This window comes from Mizuhopecten yessoensis, unplaced genomic scaffold, assembly GCF_002113885.1.
Source record: "Mizuhopecten yessoensis strain PY_sf001 unplaced genomic scaffold, ASM211388v2 scaffold6719, whole genome shotgun sequence".
NCBI classification, from domain to species: Eukaryota; Metazoa; Mollusca; class Bivalvia; order Pectinida; family Pectinidae; genus Mizuhopecten; species Mizuhopecten yessoensis.
Window position 1 is genome coordinate 403,807 of NW_018406690.1, and position 17,640 is coordinate 421,446.

At 34.7% G+C, this 17,640-nt stretch overlaps 1 protein-coding gene across 1 annotated transcript; it reads right to left on the minus strand.

Annotated features, from left to right (window-relative positions):
• Nucleotides 1-457: 457 nt before the first annotated feature.
• Nucleotides 458-17,561, minus strand: LOC110452505 (WD repeat-containing protein 36-like). The gene is made up of 20 exons (XM_021501076.1): nt 17,288-17,561; nt 15,329-15,356; nt 15,029-15,129; nt 14,364-14,481; nt 13,763-13,950; nt 13,352-13,484; nt 12,210-12,385; nt 11,664-11,784; nt 11,257-11,406; nt 10,456-10,610; nt 9,077-9,191; nt 7,616-7,781; nt 6,119-6,227; nt 5,828-5,907; nt 5,219-5,430; nt 4,425-4,567; nt 3,473-3,586; nt 2,395-2,479; nt 1,614-1,801; nt 458-792 (listed from the first exon to the last, which is right to left on the minus strand). Exons 1-20 carry the CDS (start codon nt 17,429-17,431, stop codon nt 643-645), a joined length of 2,676 nt encoding a protein of 891 aa, XP_021356751.1. The 5' UTR covers nt 17,432-17,561; the 3' UTR covers nt 458-642.
• Between the last annotated feature and the right edge of the window lie 79 nt (nt 17,562-17,640).

Here is a 17,640-nt window from a genome sequence, read left to right on the forward strand (position 1 = left end):
GACGGAAGAGTGTCATGTATTGTAACTGGGTCTCATGCCCCACTTTAAGCAAAGTTATGGGCCTTTGCTCAGCGTACACAACTTTGTATGGGGCATATCTCAAAACCAGTAGGGGTAGTACAGATTGTTTACTGTATCTTGCCTTGTTCTCTATAAACAGGTTTCTGTCAAACAGATCAAGTTTCAATCATGTAAATCAAGATCTCAAGGTTAGCACCATGTCAACCACAGGTACTAGCCTCGTTTGTCAATACACCTATAATATCATCTTATAGGTGTATTGACAGACGAGGCTGGTACCTGTGTGTCAACTGTAACGGTTGTCATGATGTTTGTCTGGGAACAGTGTTATAACCGGCTGAAAGGGGTGACTTGCTTTGTTAACACCAGGCACTAAAATAACCTAGGATTGACAGGTGTGATACAGATGTAAAATAATAAATAAGAAAAGTTTGGTTTTCATATACATTTATTACATATATTTCAAGAATAACAGTTTTTGTTTTATCCTGAAACAGTACTTTCTCAGGCTTTAGTCACTGTGTGAATTTTGTTTTACCTGGTATTAGTTTCTGTGCATTATTTCAATATTGTTCAGCACCTTTGGCCATCAGCAGTAAAACAAATCTGCAGTATTGTAATCTATATTGTTGCTGTTCTTAAATAGTTCACTAGACACAAATTTTGTGTAAACAAATCCTGCACCTCGTGCCAAGCTTCTGTCTGCACCTGATTTACATTTTCCAATTCCTTCACCAATGTGGGTTCCGCAGCAATCAGACTGCCATGGACCTGGAACAGACATGGAATAATCTAATATTCATTTACTCTGTTTTGACTTGAGGATCCCTGTCCCACAGCAGGCAAAATGCTTGAAAATTCCACTGTAGACTTTTTTGTATAAAGAGTAGCCTCCCCTTAATTTTGTATTTGTTGTAACTGTAGAACAATCTGGTCAGAGTACTTCATTTGACCGGTTAGCTCAGCTGGAAAGGGTGAAATTATACCAAATTGAGGTTCAGAGTTTGAATCCTGGTCTACCCTTGCTGATTTTTCACACTCAAAACGATTCTGTAAGTTTCACAAGATCTAGTTTTCTTTTCAGACATGATTCATAGAAAATTCTGTCATACTGGGAAATATTTCCCAATGAGTAAATTTCCAGCACTGGTATGTGGATCCTCAAGTTAAATGTTCATGTAGTAAGCTACAAGCCTTCCTTATTCATCCTTAAAGTTGTTTGGTGATTAAAAAATAAACTACACGGTTACATGTAAGCTTGGCATTAAAGAATAAACTACACGGTTACATGTAAGCTTGGCATTAAAGAATTAACAACACGGTTACATGTAAGCTTGGCATTAAAGAATAAACAACACGGTTACATGTAAGCTTGGCATTAAAGAATAAACTACACGACAAAGTCAACTAACAAAAACTTTTTTTTAAAACTTTCAGTAACGATGCAACAGTATAAACATTAAGCAACAATGTAATGCAATTCTGTAACAAATAGGAAGCTATATTTAACCTTTTCAAATTCTCAAACATTTAGATTGTATGATTTCCTAAGCCAAATTCAATGGGTTAATTAATTAAGATATTACAATTACCTGGATAAACAATCCCAGGTAAGCATTGGCCAGCTCAAAGTCCCTCCTTGTGGTGAGGACATAGCCAATAAAGCTAAGAAAACAGGACACTAGCTCCAGAGATCCCCCTCCATCAGGTTCCAGGGACCGAATCTCAATATCAATAGCGGATGGACCAAGCTTTTTCATCATCTGAAGGGTCTGATCAACTGTAAGATAAACACATTGTTAATCTTTAATCAGCTGTGAAAAATATGTCACAACAGCTAAGTTCAACCTTGGCCGTGTTTAGTTCTCCTTTGTTCACCGAACAAAAGATGAATCTTAAATGAGAGACAAAGTTCAGATGGAGATTTGTTGTTTGTATGTAACTTAATTGTTTTTTTCGTTCTATTACTATACTTTACTATTTTTTTTGGCTACAGTTTTTGTCCATTAGTCACACCCAATCATGGCAGATTCCAAATAAATTATTTCCTCTTCTTATTACTACTCAGGAAACCCCTGGATACGGCTTTGTTTGAACATCTCTTTGGGGGTTATGAATTATCATACATGTAATGAATCTAGCTGGATCTGGTAAAACTTATCACTGGAAACTGTCATAGCTAGTGAGATCACATGCAGATCTGTAATTTTTCATAAAAATAAACATCTTACTTAAATTATATGATCATTCATTCTAAAATGTTATGTGACTGCAAAATTTCAGCAGCAAGAAAACTACCCAAGTCATGGAATTGTTTATTTAATTTTTAACAACTAATTATATTTAATTAACTATATAAATACTGCTACTTACAACTACCCTCCTCAGCATCTTGTGTTAACACTTTGCCAAGCCCTGAAAGAGGCTGCAGATTTCCTTTGATGATCTTGGAGGAACTCTGAAACACAATACCATTCCTTTAGTACAATAATTGATATACATAATTATATACATGTATAATGTAAATTTTGTATCTGTCAATTTACATCAACCACTTACATTGGTAATTATTTTTTTCTTCCAGCACGAATTGCTTTTAATTTTAATTTAGGAAAATTATTAATACATAATTAAGCATGAAAACATTATACTTAAAAGAGACCTTTAAAAAAATATTTGCATGCTTTAAAGCGCTAATGAGGGCATTTCTAGATGTAGAGGTTCTCAAGCAGAGAGGCACTTATATTTGATCATAAAATTGTGGTTGGTGGGTGTCACAATAATGTGCCTCTTCATTCACAAACACTTATTTTTGAAAAAGTTTAAAGACAATGATCATCAGTGCTGATGATCATTGTAATAGTCACATTAATATTCAAATCTTATCAGAATCACTAATTAGGAACCAATGGTTAGTGTGGTTCCGATTAATCAATTTAATCGATGATCAGTCATTTTACGTCCGACTATGATTAATTGATCATGATTTTCTATGATCGATCATGGTTTTACTACAGCATGAAAACCATCAACACTATTACAAATTATTGAGATCAGACGTTGAAGAGAATACACCACATTTTACCCATATTGGTGACTGCTTCTCTCTTCATTTTCATATTCATTTTATGATCGACCATTAATCAATCATCGATCATTTGGGAAAAAGTGAAGATTGATTGGAGATTTTGAAGTGATTCCCAACAATATTATTGGTCTATGTATACTTGCTACATATTGTATAATGTATCTAAATACAGCAACACAAAGTAAGAACAGTCTGTTTTAGATACCATACATGACCGATAATCTTGAATATAAAATTCAAGCTTCTGTTAGGTCACCTTTAACTCATTCACCCCTAAAATTTCATAATGAACTATTTCAACCTTTGAATTGAAGGAGTTCAAATGTATCTTCGGGGGTGGATGAGTTAATACCGGGTAGTTACCTTATCTTCCTCGGCCTCTTGTTCAGCGAACTTGAACTCCAATCCAGCAACAGTGGGTAAGAAGAATGGTGCTGCCTTGGGGGCCTTAGGAGGCTCCTTGGGTTTGTTCCTTCTCTGCAGGTCAAACACAAACCATTCATTAAAACAGACACAGTCAATGGAGATATTTTTGATAAAACATAAAATAAGAGGTGAATACGATTCTGTATTACACATATGGCAATTAAAAATTAATACAAGAATAATGTACTGCCCTTGTTACTGAAAATTCTATTAGAGCTCATTAGTTGTTGTCCACTCAGATCTTCAGGTTTTCAAATCAAAACAATCCCTTTGGTTTGTTTTAGCACCATGGAACGTGATGTCATCATTCCATGCTCAATGTTGTTAGACAGTCATAGTTGTCAAGTTTAAATTGTCAAGAAGCAAATTAATCCATGACAATGATGAGTGTTGTACAGCACTAGTGTGTTTTTAAATACAAATTTTTGGTATATAATTGGAGTTTATATCTGACATTGCAGTAAACGCTTCTTTATTGCAGAAACATAACCTTCACCGGAGTGATATGCACAATCATGGCTGTTTTCATCTGTACTTAACGTTTGCTTGCTACGGTGGCCAACATATTGCTTACAGATATATATAGGAGTGAAATTTGTCTAAACATGGGGCCGCTCCCTTAAAGACAGCAGTACATGTTATGATTACATAGTATCAGTTTACTCATAACACAGGGATACAAATCAAACATGGTTCATTAAACACAGGTAACACTATTAAAATATTCTTCATTCCAGACTTTCGAACATTATATCTGACAGTTCGTGTTTAAGAAATAAAATGGGTTCCCATATACAAATCATAAGTATTTGCATTTACTAAAAAAATGTCTGAAGTATCAGAATTTCAGCAAAAGTTGTTACAGCAAAAAGTGTTCTAGCTGCCTTACCCTGATTGTGTCAAGATTTAGAAGATTCTGCCATCGAGAGTTTGGTAGCAGAGATAAGGTCACTAGTTCATCAGATATCTGTTGTGGGGATTTAAAGTCTGTCAGATCCTCTTCTGTGGGGTCCTCCTCATCCTCATCCACTCCTAATAGATATAAGACACAGATATTAAAGATATAAAATCACTGTCATATCCACCTCCTCCTTATACACTCGTAGTGGATATAAAACACAATTGATAATGATATAAAGTCAATTTCATCTGAACAATTATATCACTTAAGGTTCAATTATTGAATGTGATACTTATATATCTATCTTACTTTCATAACTAGAACTGTACAGTTGTGGTAACAAATTTGTTTAATAGTCTTATAATATTCTAAGAATTAGATACTCATTTTGGGGTAATATTTAATAGTAGAATCATCAGAAATAATACAACACCACCAATAACAAACATACTAACACAGAGATGATTTTAACTCCTCTATCTGTTATTAAATCAATTATGGTATGAGTAAATGTAGTTATAGAAAACATTTAGTAAAAAGGCAACCTTACTCCAATCAACCCTGCCCAATTTATTTATAAATCTCAAATGCAAGCCTGCTTGCATGAGGGACCACCTCTATTAAGAGACCACTTGTGTTCCGAGACCACATTTGAAAATCTCTATTGCAGTTATTTTCTAGTTAACTGAACCTGTATTAAGAGACCACTATATATTGGCTTCCCAATGTTAACAGTGGTTTCTGAATACAGGCTCGACTGTATCTTCCTAAGGAAGTCTTACCTGAAGGTTTTTGTTTACTGGTGGCGGGCATAGACAAAGTGTGTGGCTCAAAGTCTGCAGGGAGGGGCCTGAGAGGCACATGTGAGAAGAGAGTAAGGTTGGACCAGAGGTACACGCCAATGTCATCAACATGGGCTGTCACCAGGAAATCCCCCGTAGGTGACATTGACAAGGTCGTTACTGCTGAGTCTACTGCAAAGCAGTCTACAAGTCTGAAACAGCACAACAACATAAAATACAGAACAGAACTAAATGATGTACCTCAACTGTTGTACAAACCTATAAATACAGGAGACTATTGATCATGATTGCTACAAAATTAAAGCAAACAGAGGTTATAAAAAAAAGAAATTATTTAATTTAAGTTCAATTTTAAATTAGCAAATTGTTTTTCATGTCTTCAATTGCCTGATGAAAATAGTTGAGTAAGTTTATGACCGAGCTTATGGAATATCAAGTTTTCAGATTTAAGAAACCATTTATGGGTATGAACCATTAAATAAATATATTTTCATGTCTTACAAATAGCTATTTCACTATGCTAAGATTTCAGGATATATGTGGAACCATGTAAAATAACACTGCAAAATCAGTGATTCCTTTACATACCTGCCTGTCGGCATGTCCCACGTACGCACACTGCAGTCCATGGCTGCTGTGATCAGCCATCGGGAGTCAGTACTAAAGGTCTACAAACAGTTAAATTAAAAAACTCCAATGAGTAGAGGATGTGGTGGACTGTGTGCTCTGTGATATATGAGATGTACTAGTACTGAGTGTGTCTATGGGGGTGGACTGTGTTCTTCGGGATGGTGTCAGACTGTGTGTTTCAGTGAAATGAAAAGGTTAAATGTCTACAGTGATAGAACGAAGTGCTGCCGGATCTGAGTAGCGACTTACCATGTCTGTGATGCTGTTGGAGTGACCAAGGAAGGTTCTGACCACCCTCTTCGTGTCAATGTCCACTATCATTATACTGAAGTTATCGTGTGATACGGCCATCATTGAACTGGAACCAAAATCAAAGTTAATTCCTGTATCTCAAATATATCCTCTATTAATCTCAGAAATAGAAGAAAACAGTGTAAACATGTTTCATCTTCAATAATACTGCATATAGACACACAAACATCAGGTGATGAGATCAGCTGTAGTAATGACATCAATGATTGGATATAAACCAGTGATATACATAATTCAATCTAGATCCTTAATTCTTAGGATGTCAAAGAAAATCTCTGCTGGTAGCCATTCTAATCTCAATACAATTTAAGTTACTGTATTTTCAAAAAAAAGGTCAATAAAAGTTGTCTAAGAAAGATGTTCGGGAGTCAAAAAGATACTGTCAAGGGTCTACTGAAAGAATTTATCTATAGTGTGTACCTGTTTTCTTTCTTTTAAGAATGTTTCACACTGATCCAATTTTGCATATATATATGTAGTATCTTTTTCTTCAAACCCCAACAACTCAGTTAAGTTCTATCATTTCCTTTTGTGGAAATAGGCAAAAAAACATCTAATTGTTGAAGGGATACCAACGTTCTCAAACGTAATATAACATTATTTTTTTTTAGATTGATCTCTCAAAGGTAATCACAAGTATTATAACCTTTTTTTTAAACTGATATTAACAATGAACAATTCATTCAGTAGCAGGCTGTTACCATTAACCTGACACCTGAGTATTATTGAAGTTGTTATATCTGTGTTTTGTTAGTTAAGTTTAAAGCCAAAACTTAGCTCCACCCATTCCATAATTATTTGACACCTGTGTGCACTTCTTTGATCTACACAATAACTTTTGGTTTTCTATAATCAAATTTCAAATTGATTTACAACTGACAACACATATGATCCTGGTACCAAACTCATACAACAAATGAAATGAAATAGATTCCACAGTAATTGATAGACATAACACTAATGTACTAGGGCTGTCACATCAGATAACCGGTACATCGCAATATACACATGATACGTCGCTGTATTACAATATTTTTGAAAAGCTTATTCTGAAGTGTCTGCAAAGTATTTTTGATAACTTTATCAATTGCTATACTTTCTAACAGATGTGCCAATAACCATGCACAAGCTTCTACTAGTGGTGGGAATCAGTTAAAATCCATATACCTGGTAATATATACTTCAGTTGAATATATTTCTGACAACAATTTTTTTGAAACTGAGATCTTTTTCCCATGGCAATATACTGGGATACGTATCCCAATACATTCCTCCTGTATTGCAATATATTGTGATACACTCCAGGTGTGTTTGTGACACCCCTATAATATACTAATAACAAACACACTGACAAATTAATAAACTTATCTTTCTTTGTGTAAACATATTTGAGATATACTAATAACAAACACACTGACAAGTTAATAAACTTACCTTTCTTTGTGTAAACATATTTGAGATATTTGATTTTTCAGCTGGAGACATTTTAGGAGTTTCCTGTCTTTAAACTTCCAGAATTTGATATCACCCGTACCCCCAGCTGTTATCAGCATCTGATTAAGGCCATCAATGGCCACCCCTCGTACGGAACAGTCATGTGCTGAAACAAAAGTACAAATATTGATATACCTCACTATCATCAGCTAAACACAGATATGTCTCATCATTATCGAAAGTCAAACACTAACTAGAACTGTCGCCTATGGGCTAACTAATACCCCTCGCATTCCGGCTGCATGTTGCCCCTGTAGGGCCTCTGACAATGAAACAAGGGAAAAAATATATAGAAAGATCAAGAGTTTTGAAAGTCTAACCTCAGATGTCATACTGACAGACCAAAGGGAAAGACAAACACCACCACTGTGACTTTTGACTCAATGACCTCAGAATTATGTCACAATGTAGCTTGCATCATTGCTACATTTACTACAAGGTATTTGTAAACAAAATACAATTTTCTGCAATAGTTAGCCATTTCATTAACATAATGCACCTGTGACCTTGAAAGTTTGTTACAAAATAGCCTGAATAATTGGCTACGATACTCTAATGTTTATGAGTATAATCAATACCTACAGTTTCCGAAATATTTAGCCATTTCAGTAACGTAACTCTTTCATGACCTTTGATCTCAGAAATTGGTCATAAGAGTAGCTTTCATTAATGCTTACAATATTACAATGTATATGTGAATACAAATTACCTACCGTTTCTGAGATAATTAGCCATTTGAGTAACGTAATGTACTGTCTACAGAAGTCAAGGGCCATAACTCTGGTAAATATTGAAGGAACATAATGGCGTTCTGGGAGACACAAGTTGATCATTGGAGGTGTAACATGTGTGTAAAGTTTCATCAAAATCCATGCATAAACCTAGGAGGAGTTGGAGGTACAAATTTTTGACAGACACAGAGATTCCAGTATAACCCCCCACCCCCTAACTTCGTTGCGGGGTTTATAATAAATATTAAAAGGATTAAAGACAAACACGAGTCCATTTCATCGGAACTAAATTAAACCACAGTAAGCGTATTTTGCATCATAATTACAGTGAAATACATGCATGTAAATTAAACTTGTGTTAATAAATTTGATTTGGAAATTACTAAAATAAGTATGATTGATAGCAAATGAAATACCAGTTTTTAAACAGTTCTTACAAAAGTGGAAGTCATCAGAATACAAATGCTCTATTAACACACACTGTAAAGCAGATTTTGTTTTTGTCATTTTGTGAGATAAAAAAATCAACAAGGACACAAAATATCTACAAAGAAATATATGTTTACAGTATCAGTTTTCAACACTGCTTTGAAATTTTGGTTGGTAATTTGGTCGAAAAATCCAAAATGAAATCCTTCCTTTAAGTATTTGCTTTTGGAGAATGTCTCACCTGTTGGATCACCATAGCTGCCTCTGTGTATGCCGGACTGGAGATTGTATTTGTCAACATGCCCAGAGCTATACCCAATCACCGTAAAGTTTCCACATGGACTGATATCAACAGCCTGCAAAACGTAGTTCATAATGTCATAAACCGATACCATTAATATAATCGTGTGCTCTACCTAATATAAACAATTCCAGGCTCATCGGTATATCAGACATGCTACATTGTATATATTATTCAACAGTATTTCATTACTGCTCACACTATACTAATTACATGGCAATATTTAAGTAGTAAATTTTCAAGCATCTGTCTGAAGATTGCTTAAAGATAGTAGTATCCCTGTTGACATGTTACTTATCCAAAACGACAGCAGTATACCATGTACAGTAACACCTTGTTATACTGCCACTACTTGTCCTGAGAAATTTTTGCGATATAAAGGGGTTTGGCAGTAAAATGAAGGAAATGTATAGAAGAATTCTCAAGTAAACGAGTCTACTGGTATGCTTCATGCATTAGAATGTAAAAGTTGGCATATACAGTTGTACATTCATATTGAAAATTATTCTGACATAACATATCCTTCACCATAACATATCCTTTACATACAATGTTGGCCACACAATGATTATGTCATTCTTTACAATAGCCAAAATCATTATAATGCTGGCTATAACTCACTGTTGTGAGTCATATGTTACAAGCTTTTTCTGCAGGCAGATTGATTTTTCTTGCATACTAGACCGAGATATCTGCATTTCCGGCGGTGCTGGAAAATTCTATTTAACCCATGGGTCTGGATAGCTTACATGTGCAGACTGGCGGGTGAATTATAGTGACCTTTCGGGGTCACACTGTCGTTTGTGACGTCATTTTATGACATTTTGGGGTCAGTCAGAGTCATTGACGTCATTAACAATTGCCATCTGGGCTTCATATGCAAATGAGAAATGTGCAGACTAGAAAAGCAGCTGTATATACAGGTTTTAGGTAATAAGAAAGAAATAGAATCCATCCCTGATGTGATGTAAGGATAAGGTATTTCAAACCCTTGGGATAAAATATTGAGCAGAAGAGCCTCGGCAAAACCTTGATTCTCATGCTCAATATTTTATCCCTTGGGATTGAATTACCTGATCCATACCTCTCATCAGGGATGGATTCTATTAATCCAAAGGAGTCAAGAGTTGAACTCAAACTTAACTATAAAAACCCCACAAGAACACTGCGTCCCTATATCACACACCCTATCCGACACCCACACTGTAATACTTATACATTTATCTGGAACACAAGAACACTGCCTCCCTATATCACACCCCCTATCTGACACCCACACTGTAATACATTTATCTGGAATATGTCTTAGGGAAAAGTACCTGAGCTACAACATCATGCATTGTCTTGCCGTTGAACCTGTCATGCTTGAACCTGTGTTGACCCATGGTTGACCTCTGGTAGCTCCAAGTCGTTGCTGTACACAGACCACGGTGGCATGCCACAATGTTATCCCAGTCACTCTGTCGACTTGATTCTGTATAAAACAAATATCAAACTCTTGACATGATGCTCAACCACTAACGATCCTTGGTCTGTTTTATTAGTACTTGACTCTGTATCTTTAAGTACATGTTTGAAACTTACAACATCTCCAACAGCCAGTGACCCTTAGCATCGTTTTCACTCAATTATTTTATCAAACAGTATTCAACAACTAATAATCATTGGCGTCCATTTACTTGCCTATCTATTACAAAGTATGAAACTCATAATCCCCATCAATAGCCAAACTTCACCAAGCATAAATACTTCCTCACTTCTATTCTATCACTATCTTGCACTGTATCAGCCAAATGTTATTAAACAAATCTGTTTGGATGTGATAATATCGATATCGTTACACATAGTCCTGTGTTTACTGAAGTCTAACATTGGTGATAATCACAATGCCTACATATTTAAAAACATATTCTAACCATCTGACTTTGAAAGTGGATCAGTCCTACTCTTCATCAAGCTACAGGTAAAATATTATGACTCTTCGCATCACGATTACACGGATGTCATTTTTTCAAAAGAAGAATTTGAAATTGATGATATACCATTGCATGAATAAGTATAAAGGCATAAGGTATAAGGTATAAAGAGCCTAGATGAACTAATGTCGAAAGTGAAGATACCTGAAACAAAGTGTGTAACAGAAGGCATCATGTGTTTGTCCTTCTTCAGGCCGGACTTCCTCGTCTCAGTCTTGTTATAGGAGGCTCGCCCAAGGCTTTTGTAATGTTTGTCATGAATGGTGGAAAATGAACGCATAGTGCTGTCTTGCCCTGTTAACAAGTATCAAAACCAAATGTGAGTTCAATATAAAGTCTGCAGCAGGAAATGTTACGACAGTACAAACAAGAAATATGAATTTTACAAAAAAGTATGTACTTTATTATTTCTTTTAACAATTAGATACAAAAATGAACCGTAAATTAATTTTCGAAAACAATTCTTAAATAATGATATTTTATATACAAATGAATTAAAAAAAAAATAAAGACTTCAATATTTGCATTAATATTTTTCTAGATCAATGTACCTGTACTGAGGATATTTTTGCCATCATTTCCATAATGCCGAAGTCTGGTGGGTGGAGCAGAATGTCCTGACCTCTGATTGAGCAGACGACCTCCGCCATCTGGTAAATCCATAATCCACACCTAATGAAACAGGTACAGGAATATCACATATACATTTGTATCAATCAACAAATTGATGAAATAATTTAAACTTTATTCTGCCTGGCATCATAGTCTGTACTTAATCCTTCCCATATAATATTTAGCAACATGAAAAGTGGTGAGTGATTTGGATAACTGAAACATCTTAAACTGACAAGTTCTAAATAAAGCAGGATTTACTGTACAGAAGTGTAGTTTGCAAAAAAGGGTTCTTCGAACTGTCAAGAATCTAGTATAATCAGAATTACATTTGTTTCTTTCATAACATCAAATGTCAAGCTATTTGCATTTTCATCTCTTCAGTCTTGGGGATTTTGCTTAATTTCCATATATGTCCCTGCTTTTCTATAAAAGCTTCATATTAATATTCATCATGTCAGCATTCATTCTGATAATGTGCCTACCTTTAGTGAGTTATCAGATGCTGAAGTAATTATCAACGGTTCGGAGGCCACACAGACCAGTCCCGTCACAGAGGTTGAGTGAGCTTCCCTTATTTGGCTACTCAGTTTCCTTTCCTCCAAATCCCACAATGCCATGTGACCAACAGCACTTCCTGTAACCATCACTGGGTGACCATCTGGCAACAAAAGACCAAAATTCAAAATATAGAAAAGTAACGAAAAAAGAGAAAGAAAGACTTTATGAGAACCAAAAGAAAAAGGGAACAAGAGTACCGCGGGGCAGAACAATATACGCCCGTCGAATGCCATATAGTGTTATATACTTTCTTACATTGAAATAAGACCTGCATCATTCAAAGAATGGTTAGCTTACATGCTATAAAAATGTAGGAGAAAATCTCCGAACAAAAAATCAAATACTGAAATGAACAAAGGGCAATAACTTTTGGAAAAAATTGTCGAATCAAAATTCTTTTAAGGGAGACACAACTTCATATCATGATTATAATGTATACCAAGTTTCAAAGAGATCGGTCGAAAAATGTAGGAGGAGATTGCCGGACAAACAAAAGTTTACGCCGGACGGACGGTCGGAAGGACAACGCCATACCATAATACTGGCTGGCGTATAAAAAGACTAAATATAATTGTATTGTAGTCTCATTGACTCTTTCTTTAGCTCTAGCCGTTGTTTACTATATGGTACAACATACATCTTCATTACTTTTTTAGAACATACATTTGCATTAATTATTTTCGTATGTATTTTTCGATCTATGTATTAAGTTATTAGTGATCTTATGACTGTTAGATATGTCTATCTTTCAAATCCGTAACAAATGTAATCGTTGAAAGTGAAATACTCAACACACACTCAAATAGTCATCAATATTTTTTTCTGTGATGTCTACATATTCCCCACCTGATATACACAACTTTCTCTCCTTCCTTTTGCAGGTTTTGCTATTTCCAACCTACTCTTCATATTTTGGGTGATTCTACAGTGTGTTATAGAATTATAAGTATAAACTTTTAATTTATATCTTAACTAAAGAACCCTTGGATGTCCGATATATAATCCGAGGTTTTCAACTTGAACTTAAATAATCCTATTTATATGTACCTACAGTGACCAGACTTACCTGTTCTGAAACCTATGCTGGTAACTGGGCCCCAATCCTGACGAAACTTTATTACGGTTTCGTCAAATTTTAAATTATGCAAAATGATTTGCCCATCATCTAATCCAATGGCAACTACATCAATGGCTGGAGACTAAAATGGAAATTACATTTTCTTTAAAACATGATACTTTGACTTGCTTTGATTCATCCTAGAGAAGTCCTTATGTAAAAGTCTGTCCTTTTAAAAGCAGGAGAAAATAATCTCATTAAAACAAAAACTATAAAACTGATGTGATATTTAATTAACCTGTACATTGTGCCTATACTACAAGCTGCTATATTGTGCAACGGACAAAGGATTGCAACTATTTCCAATAACATCTAAGGCATAAACAAAACTTGATCAAGACTGTATCATATTATTGTTACTTGTTCAGTAGCTGTGATTCCTGCGTTCCATCCGTCAAACATGTAAAGCATCTTGTCAGTGCGGATGTTCCACAGCTGAAGCTTGCCCTGTTTACTCCCCAGCAGAATCTTGTTCAGATAGGTGCTTGGATGCATTAAAGTTGTTACACAAAACGTGCTGTTGTTGAACTTCATCTCCATGTAAACAACTGTGAAAAATAATGAGCTTATTAGTATATCAACTTCAGTAAAACACATTTTACAATGATGGGATTCATAATAAATTACATTCCTACAGGTAAGATTTGGTTAGAGTTCATGGTGTTCATAAGACAATGAATGCCAGGAGAAGAATTGATGACTGATTATTATAATTAAGGATTCACTATAGTATTGGCAGTTAACACATGTCTCAATATTATATTAATGGTAGCACAATGCTATATATAAAACACCATGAATATGAAAATTTGATATTAACATCCAGAATATATACCTGTATGATATATATTTCCTACATTTTTTCCATAGTTATGTTCAACAGAGACCGACCAACATCAGTGAAAGTACCTTGAAACAATATTGTAATTACTAAACATAGGTAGTGTTAAGCTGTACTGACCTTCAGCATCCACATCCCAGACTTTGACCGTGCTTTCTTCATCCACAGACACAAGGTGTTCTCCAAACGGTAGCAACATGTGGATGTCCTTCTCGTGCCCTTCATAGGTAAATGACAGCTAAAATCAACAAAAGCATATAAATTAAACATTCTCTTAAATAATGCTAAACGTAGCTGTCAATTTCAATGGTAATTGTATTTTGTCAGTGAATGTGATGTACGGAATTGAAAATGAGAACACTGCTTTTATGTGTACTATACATACACCAACAAAACACAAAATCTGCACTGATTATAGTATACACCATTATTATAAGTATTATAAGTATATATACTAATCAAGAATAGTTCAAAGCTTATGTACTTCTGGTCAAAAGAAATAAACTTATTTACTAGGACACAACTCATTCCTGAATATTATTCACTTAGTGTATGTCAAAATTGATGTTTACCTCGGTAAGTTAATTTCAGCACAGTGTACACAAATTATCAGAGCCAAGGGTCCTTAGATTCACTTTTTAGTCCCCCATTCTCACCCGCCAAATAAGTAGTTCGATTTGCATCTGACCAACAGTTTATTTATTTCAAAAATAAATCTGTAATTTTATTTTAAAACATAAAAATAAAAGGAGGAAAAAAAGATAATACATTGTGTATATACAAACCTGCTTCCATCTAGTATAGGCTCGTATCACATTCTTGCAGCCGGTAAATACAAATTTGGAATCTACAGCAAGGCAGTTTATGTCATCAGGATGAATGTCACCTAAAAATGAAATTTGAAGCTGGCTTTAGAGAAATCTGCAATATTTCAATGACAATTTTGTTCAGTTCACACACTACATACAAGTCAAAAAAATGCCTCAAATGATTAGTCGTCATCTCATGTTGCAAATTCAAATTTATTTGGGTTAAACACTTATCAGAGTTAATAATTCCCTGCATAAAAGATGAATTATACTTACTAACACAGACTATCCCGAGTTTTGAAACCTGAAAATAAAGTTTAAATACACATTACTACATATATATGGCAGTGATGTTCTCTCGAGGATTCTTCAATTCAGAACAGACTGATGTTGCTAAGACAATATAATTGACAGAATTTTAAGCACACAACATTTGGATTGGCTGTTGAATAACGATTGGATGTGGTTTACAAATTGGTTAATATCTAATTTATTTTACAAAGGTTGATTATATAGCCAGTGTTAGGAATTAATTCTAGCCTGAAATTCTCCGACTAAAAAATGTATTATCAGTCATCAGCTGTGGACAGTAATTTTGATCACAATTAAAATGCTTGTGTTTTATGTGGTAAACATTTAATTTGTTTGGGTTAATTTCTTATTGCAAATACTGATGTGTAAACTTACTTTCCAACAAGTAACCTCAAGCCTTCATTTTTTCACTTTTTTAAATACATGACATATCTTAGTGTCAACAGTTGTGCTTCATTTAGAAATCTTTTTTTTTATCAGTAATTTCTTATCTAACATACCTAATTTAATGTGTTTTATATAAAGTTGTATAACGCTCTACATATTAGCCACCTAAATGAACAGATACATGTAGGCCAAATCACACTGCCAAGTTGGATGATAAACAGCATGTGCACTAGCTATAGCCTCGTCTGCACGTACACCTATACATCATGATCACTAATTAGCTATAATATATATTCATATGATATAATATACATGTGTACTGACTAGTCTGAATTAACTGACTCCCCATCAAATAATATACCTATAAAAGGAGACAGTCAGTTATTTCAGACTAGTGTATTGACCAATTAAGCTAGTGCCAGCTGTAACAGTATATGTATGCTTTACAGGTATTTTGTCTGATGAAATCACTGAGAATTTGAATGTATCATCATATTTATCTTAAGTCATCGAAACCATCATCATACCCATAAACATTTCTTCTACTTCTACAGCTCAGGATAACGACTATCTTCATCAATTTGAAGATTAATGTCAGAGCAGGTTTAAGAAGGAAAGATGAAAGTTTTTTGACAGGTATAGCTCAAGGGAAGAAAGTTACTTTTCTAGTATGAGTTTTGGAAAAAGGAATTTGGAAGGAGAGCTCATTTCTATGCCTCCGATTCGGGGGATATGTCTGTCAGATTTGATGACAAAAACTTTATAATTGACGATATTGTAGAATGCAGTTTATAAGATGAGCAGTTTTAAGTCTATCTGCTAACTAAAGGGCGCAATTCTAATAGGGCTGTAACGATACACATTCGGTGTACGATATGTTTTTTCCGTGTTTCGTTTTTTTGTATTACCCAACTTCAGGAATTTAACCATACATGTGTAACGTAAAATTTGATTGGCTCGTATGATAAAAGCTGTACAATAGTTGTTGCTGTTACAAAACTTAGCATAAACAAGCATGCAACATGGCAGAGCTTCAATTAAAAAAACTCCCGCTTCCTTTCGCTCGCCTGTTAGGCAGCATTTATGTCTGTTTAGGGTTCCTGACCGACCCTAGCTTTTTACCCCCGACCCAAAATTTTGGATGGAAAAAAAACGCAATCAATTTTCGTATTTTAGAAGGTTCCTTGCCTTTCAAAATTGCTTCCAGCTCCGTGTTGCGCTAAATGTCAGCATATGGAGCACAATTTGCCTCCAAATGAACCTTGTTTATGTAATTCTTTGTTTTACATACAATAGTATGGTCATAATAACATGACCACACGGTACACAAAAATATACACAAAAAAATTCGACCTACCTATCCTTGATTTTTTGCCCATGCAACCCTAAACAGACTATTTTTGTTTTTGGCCTAACTATAAGTAAGCTATTTGTTTAATTGATCAATACCCAATTTAATAATTGATGAAGACAAAACAGTACTCTCAATTATCTTAAGCCCTCTCAGCTATAAGAGATTGACGAAAATATACGTACGTTATATACATGGTATGATTTCCCAACACATGTAACAACATAATTATCTTTGTGCTTCTGGTGATACCGGACTGCCAGGGGAACGTGATTGCTGACAAATCCAAGCGCTCTATATCCCTCAAAGATTTTACTGGCGACTGGCATGTTGTATATATTAAAGAATACTATCAGCAACCATTTTTGAATGTGTTTTTCATCAAATGTTTGCAATAATCGCTTGGAACCTATAAAAACAGATATATCAACAAATCCACGTGCAGCAAACCTAATTGTCGTAAAGTAGTTCGTTTATTTTACGACATCCAAATAAAATGAACTGTGTGTATCAAGCATCGTAAATTGTTTTCAGTATA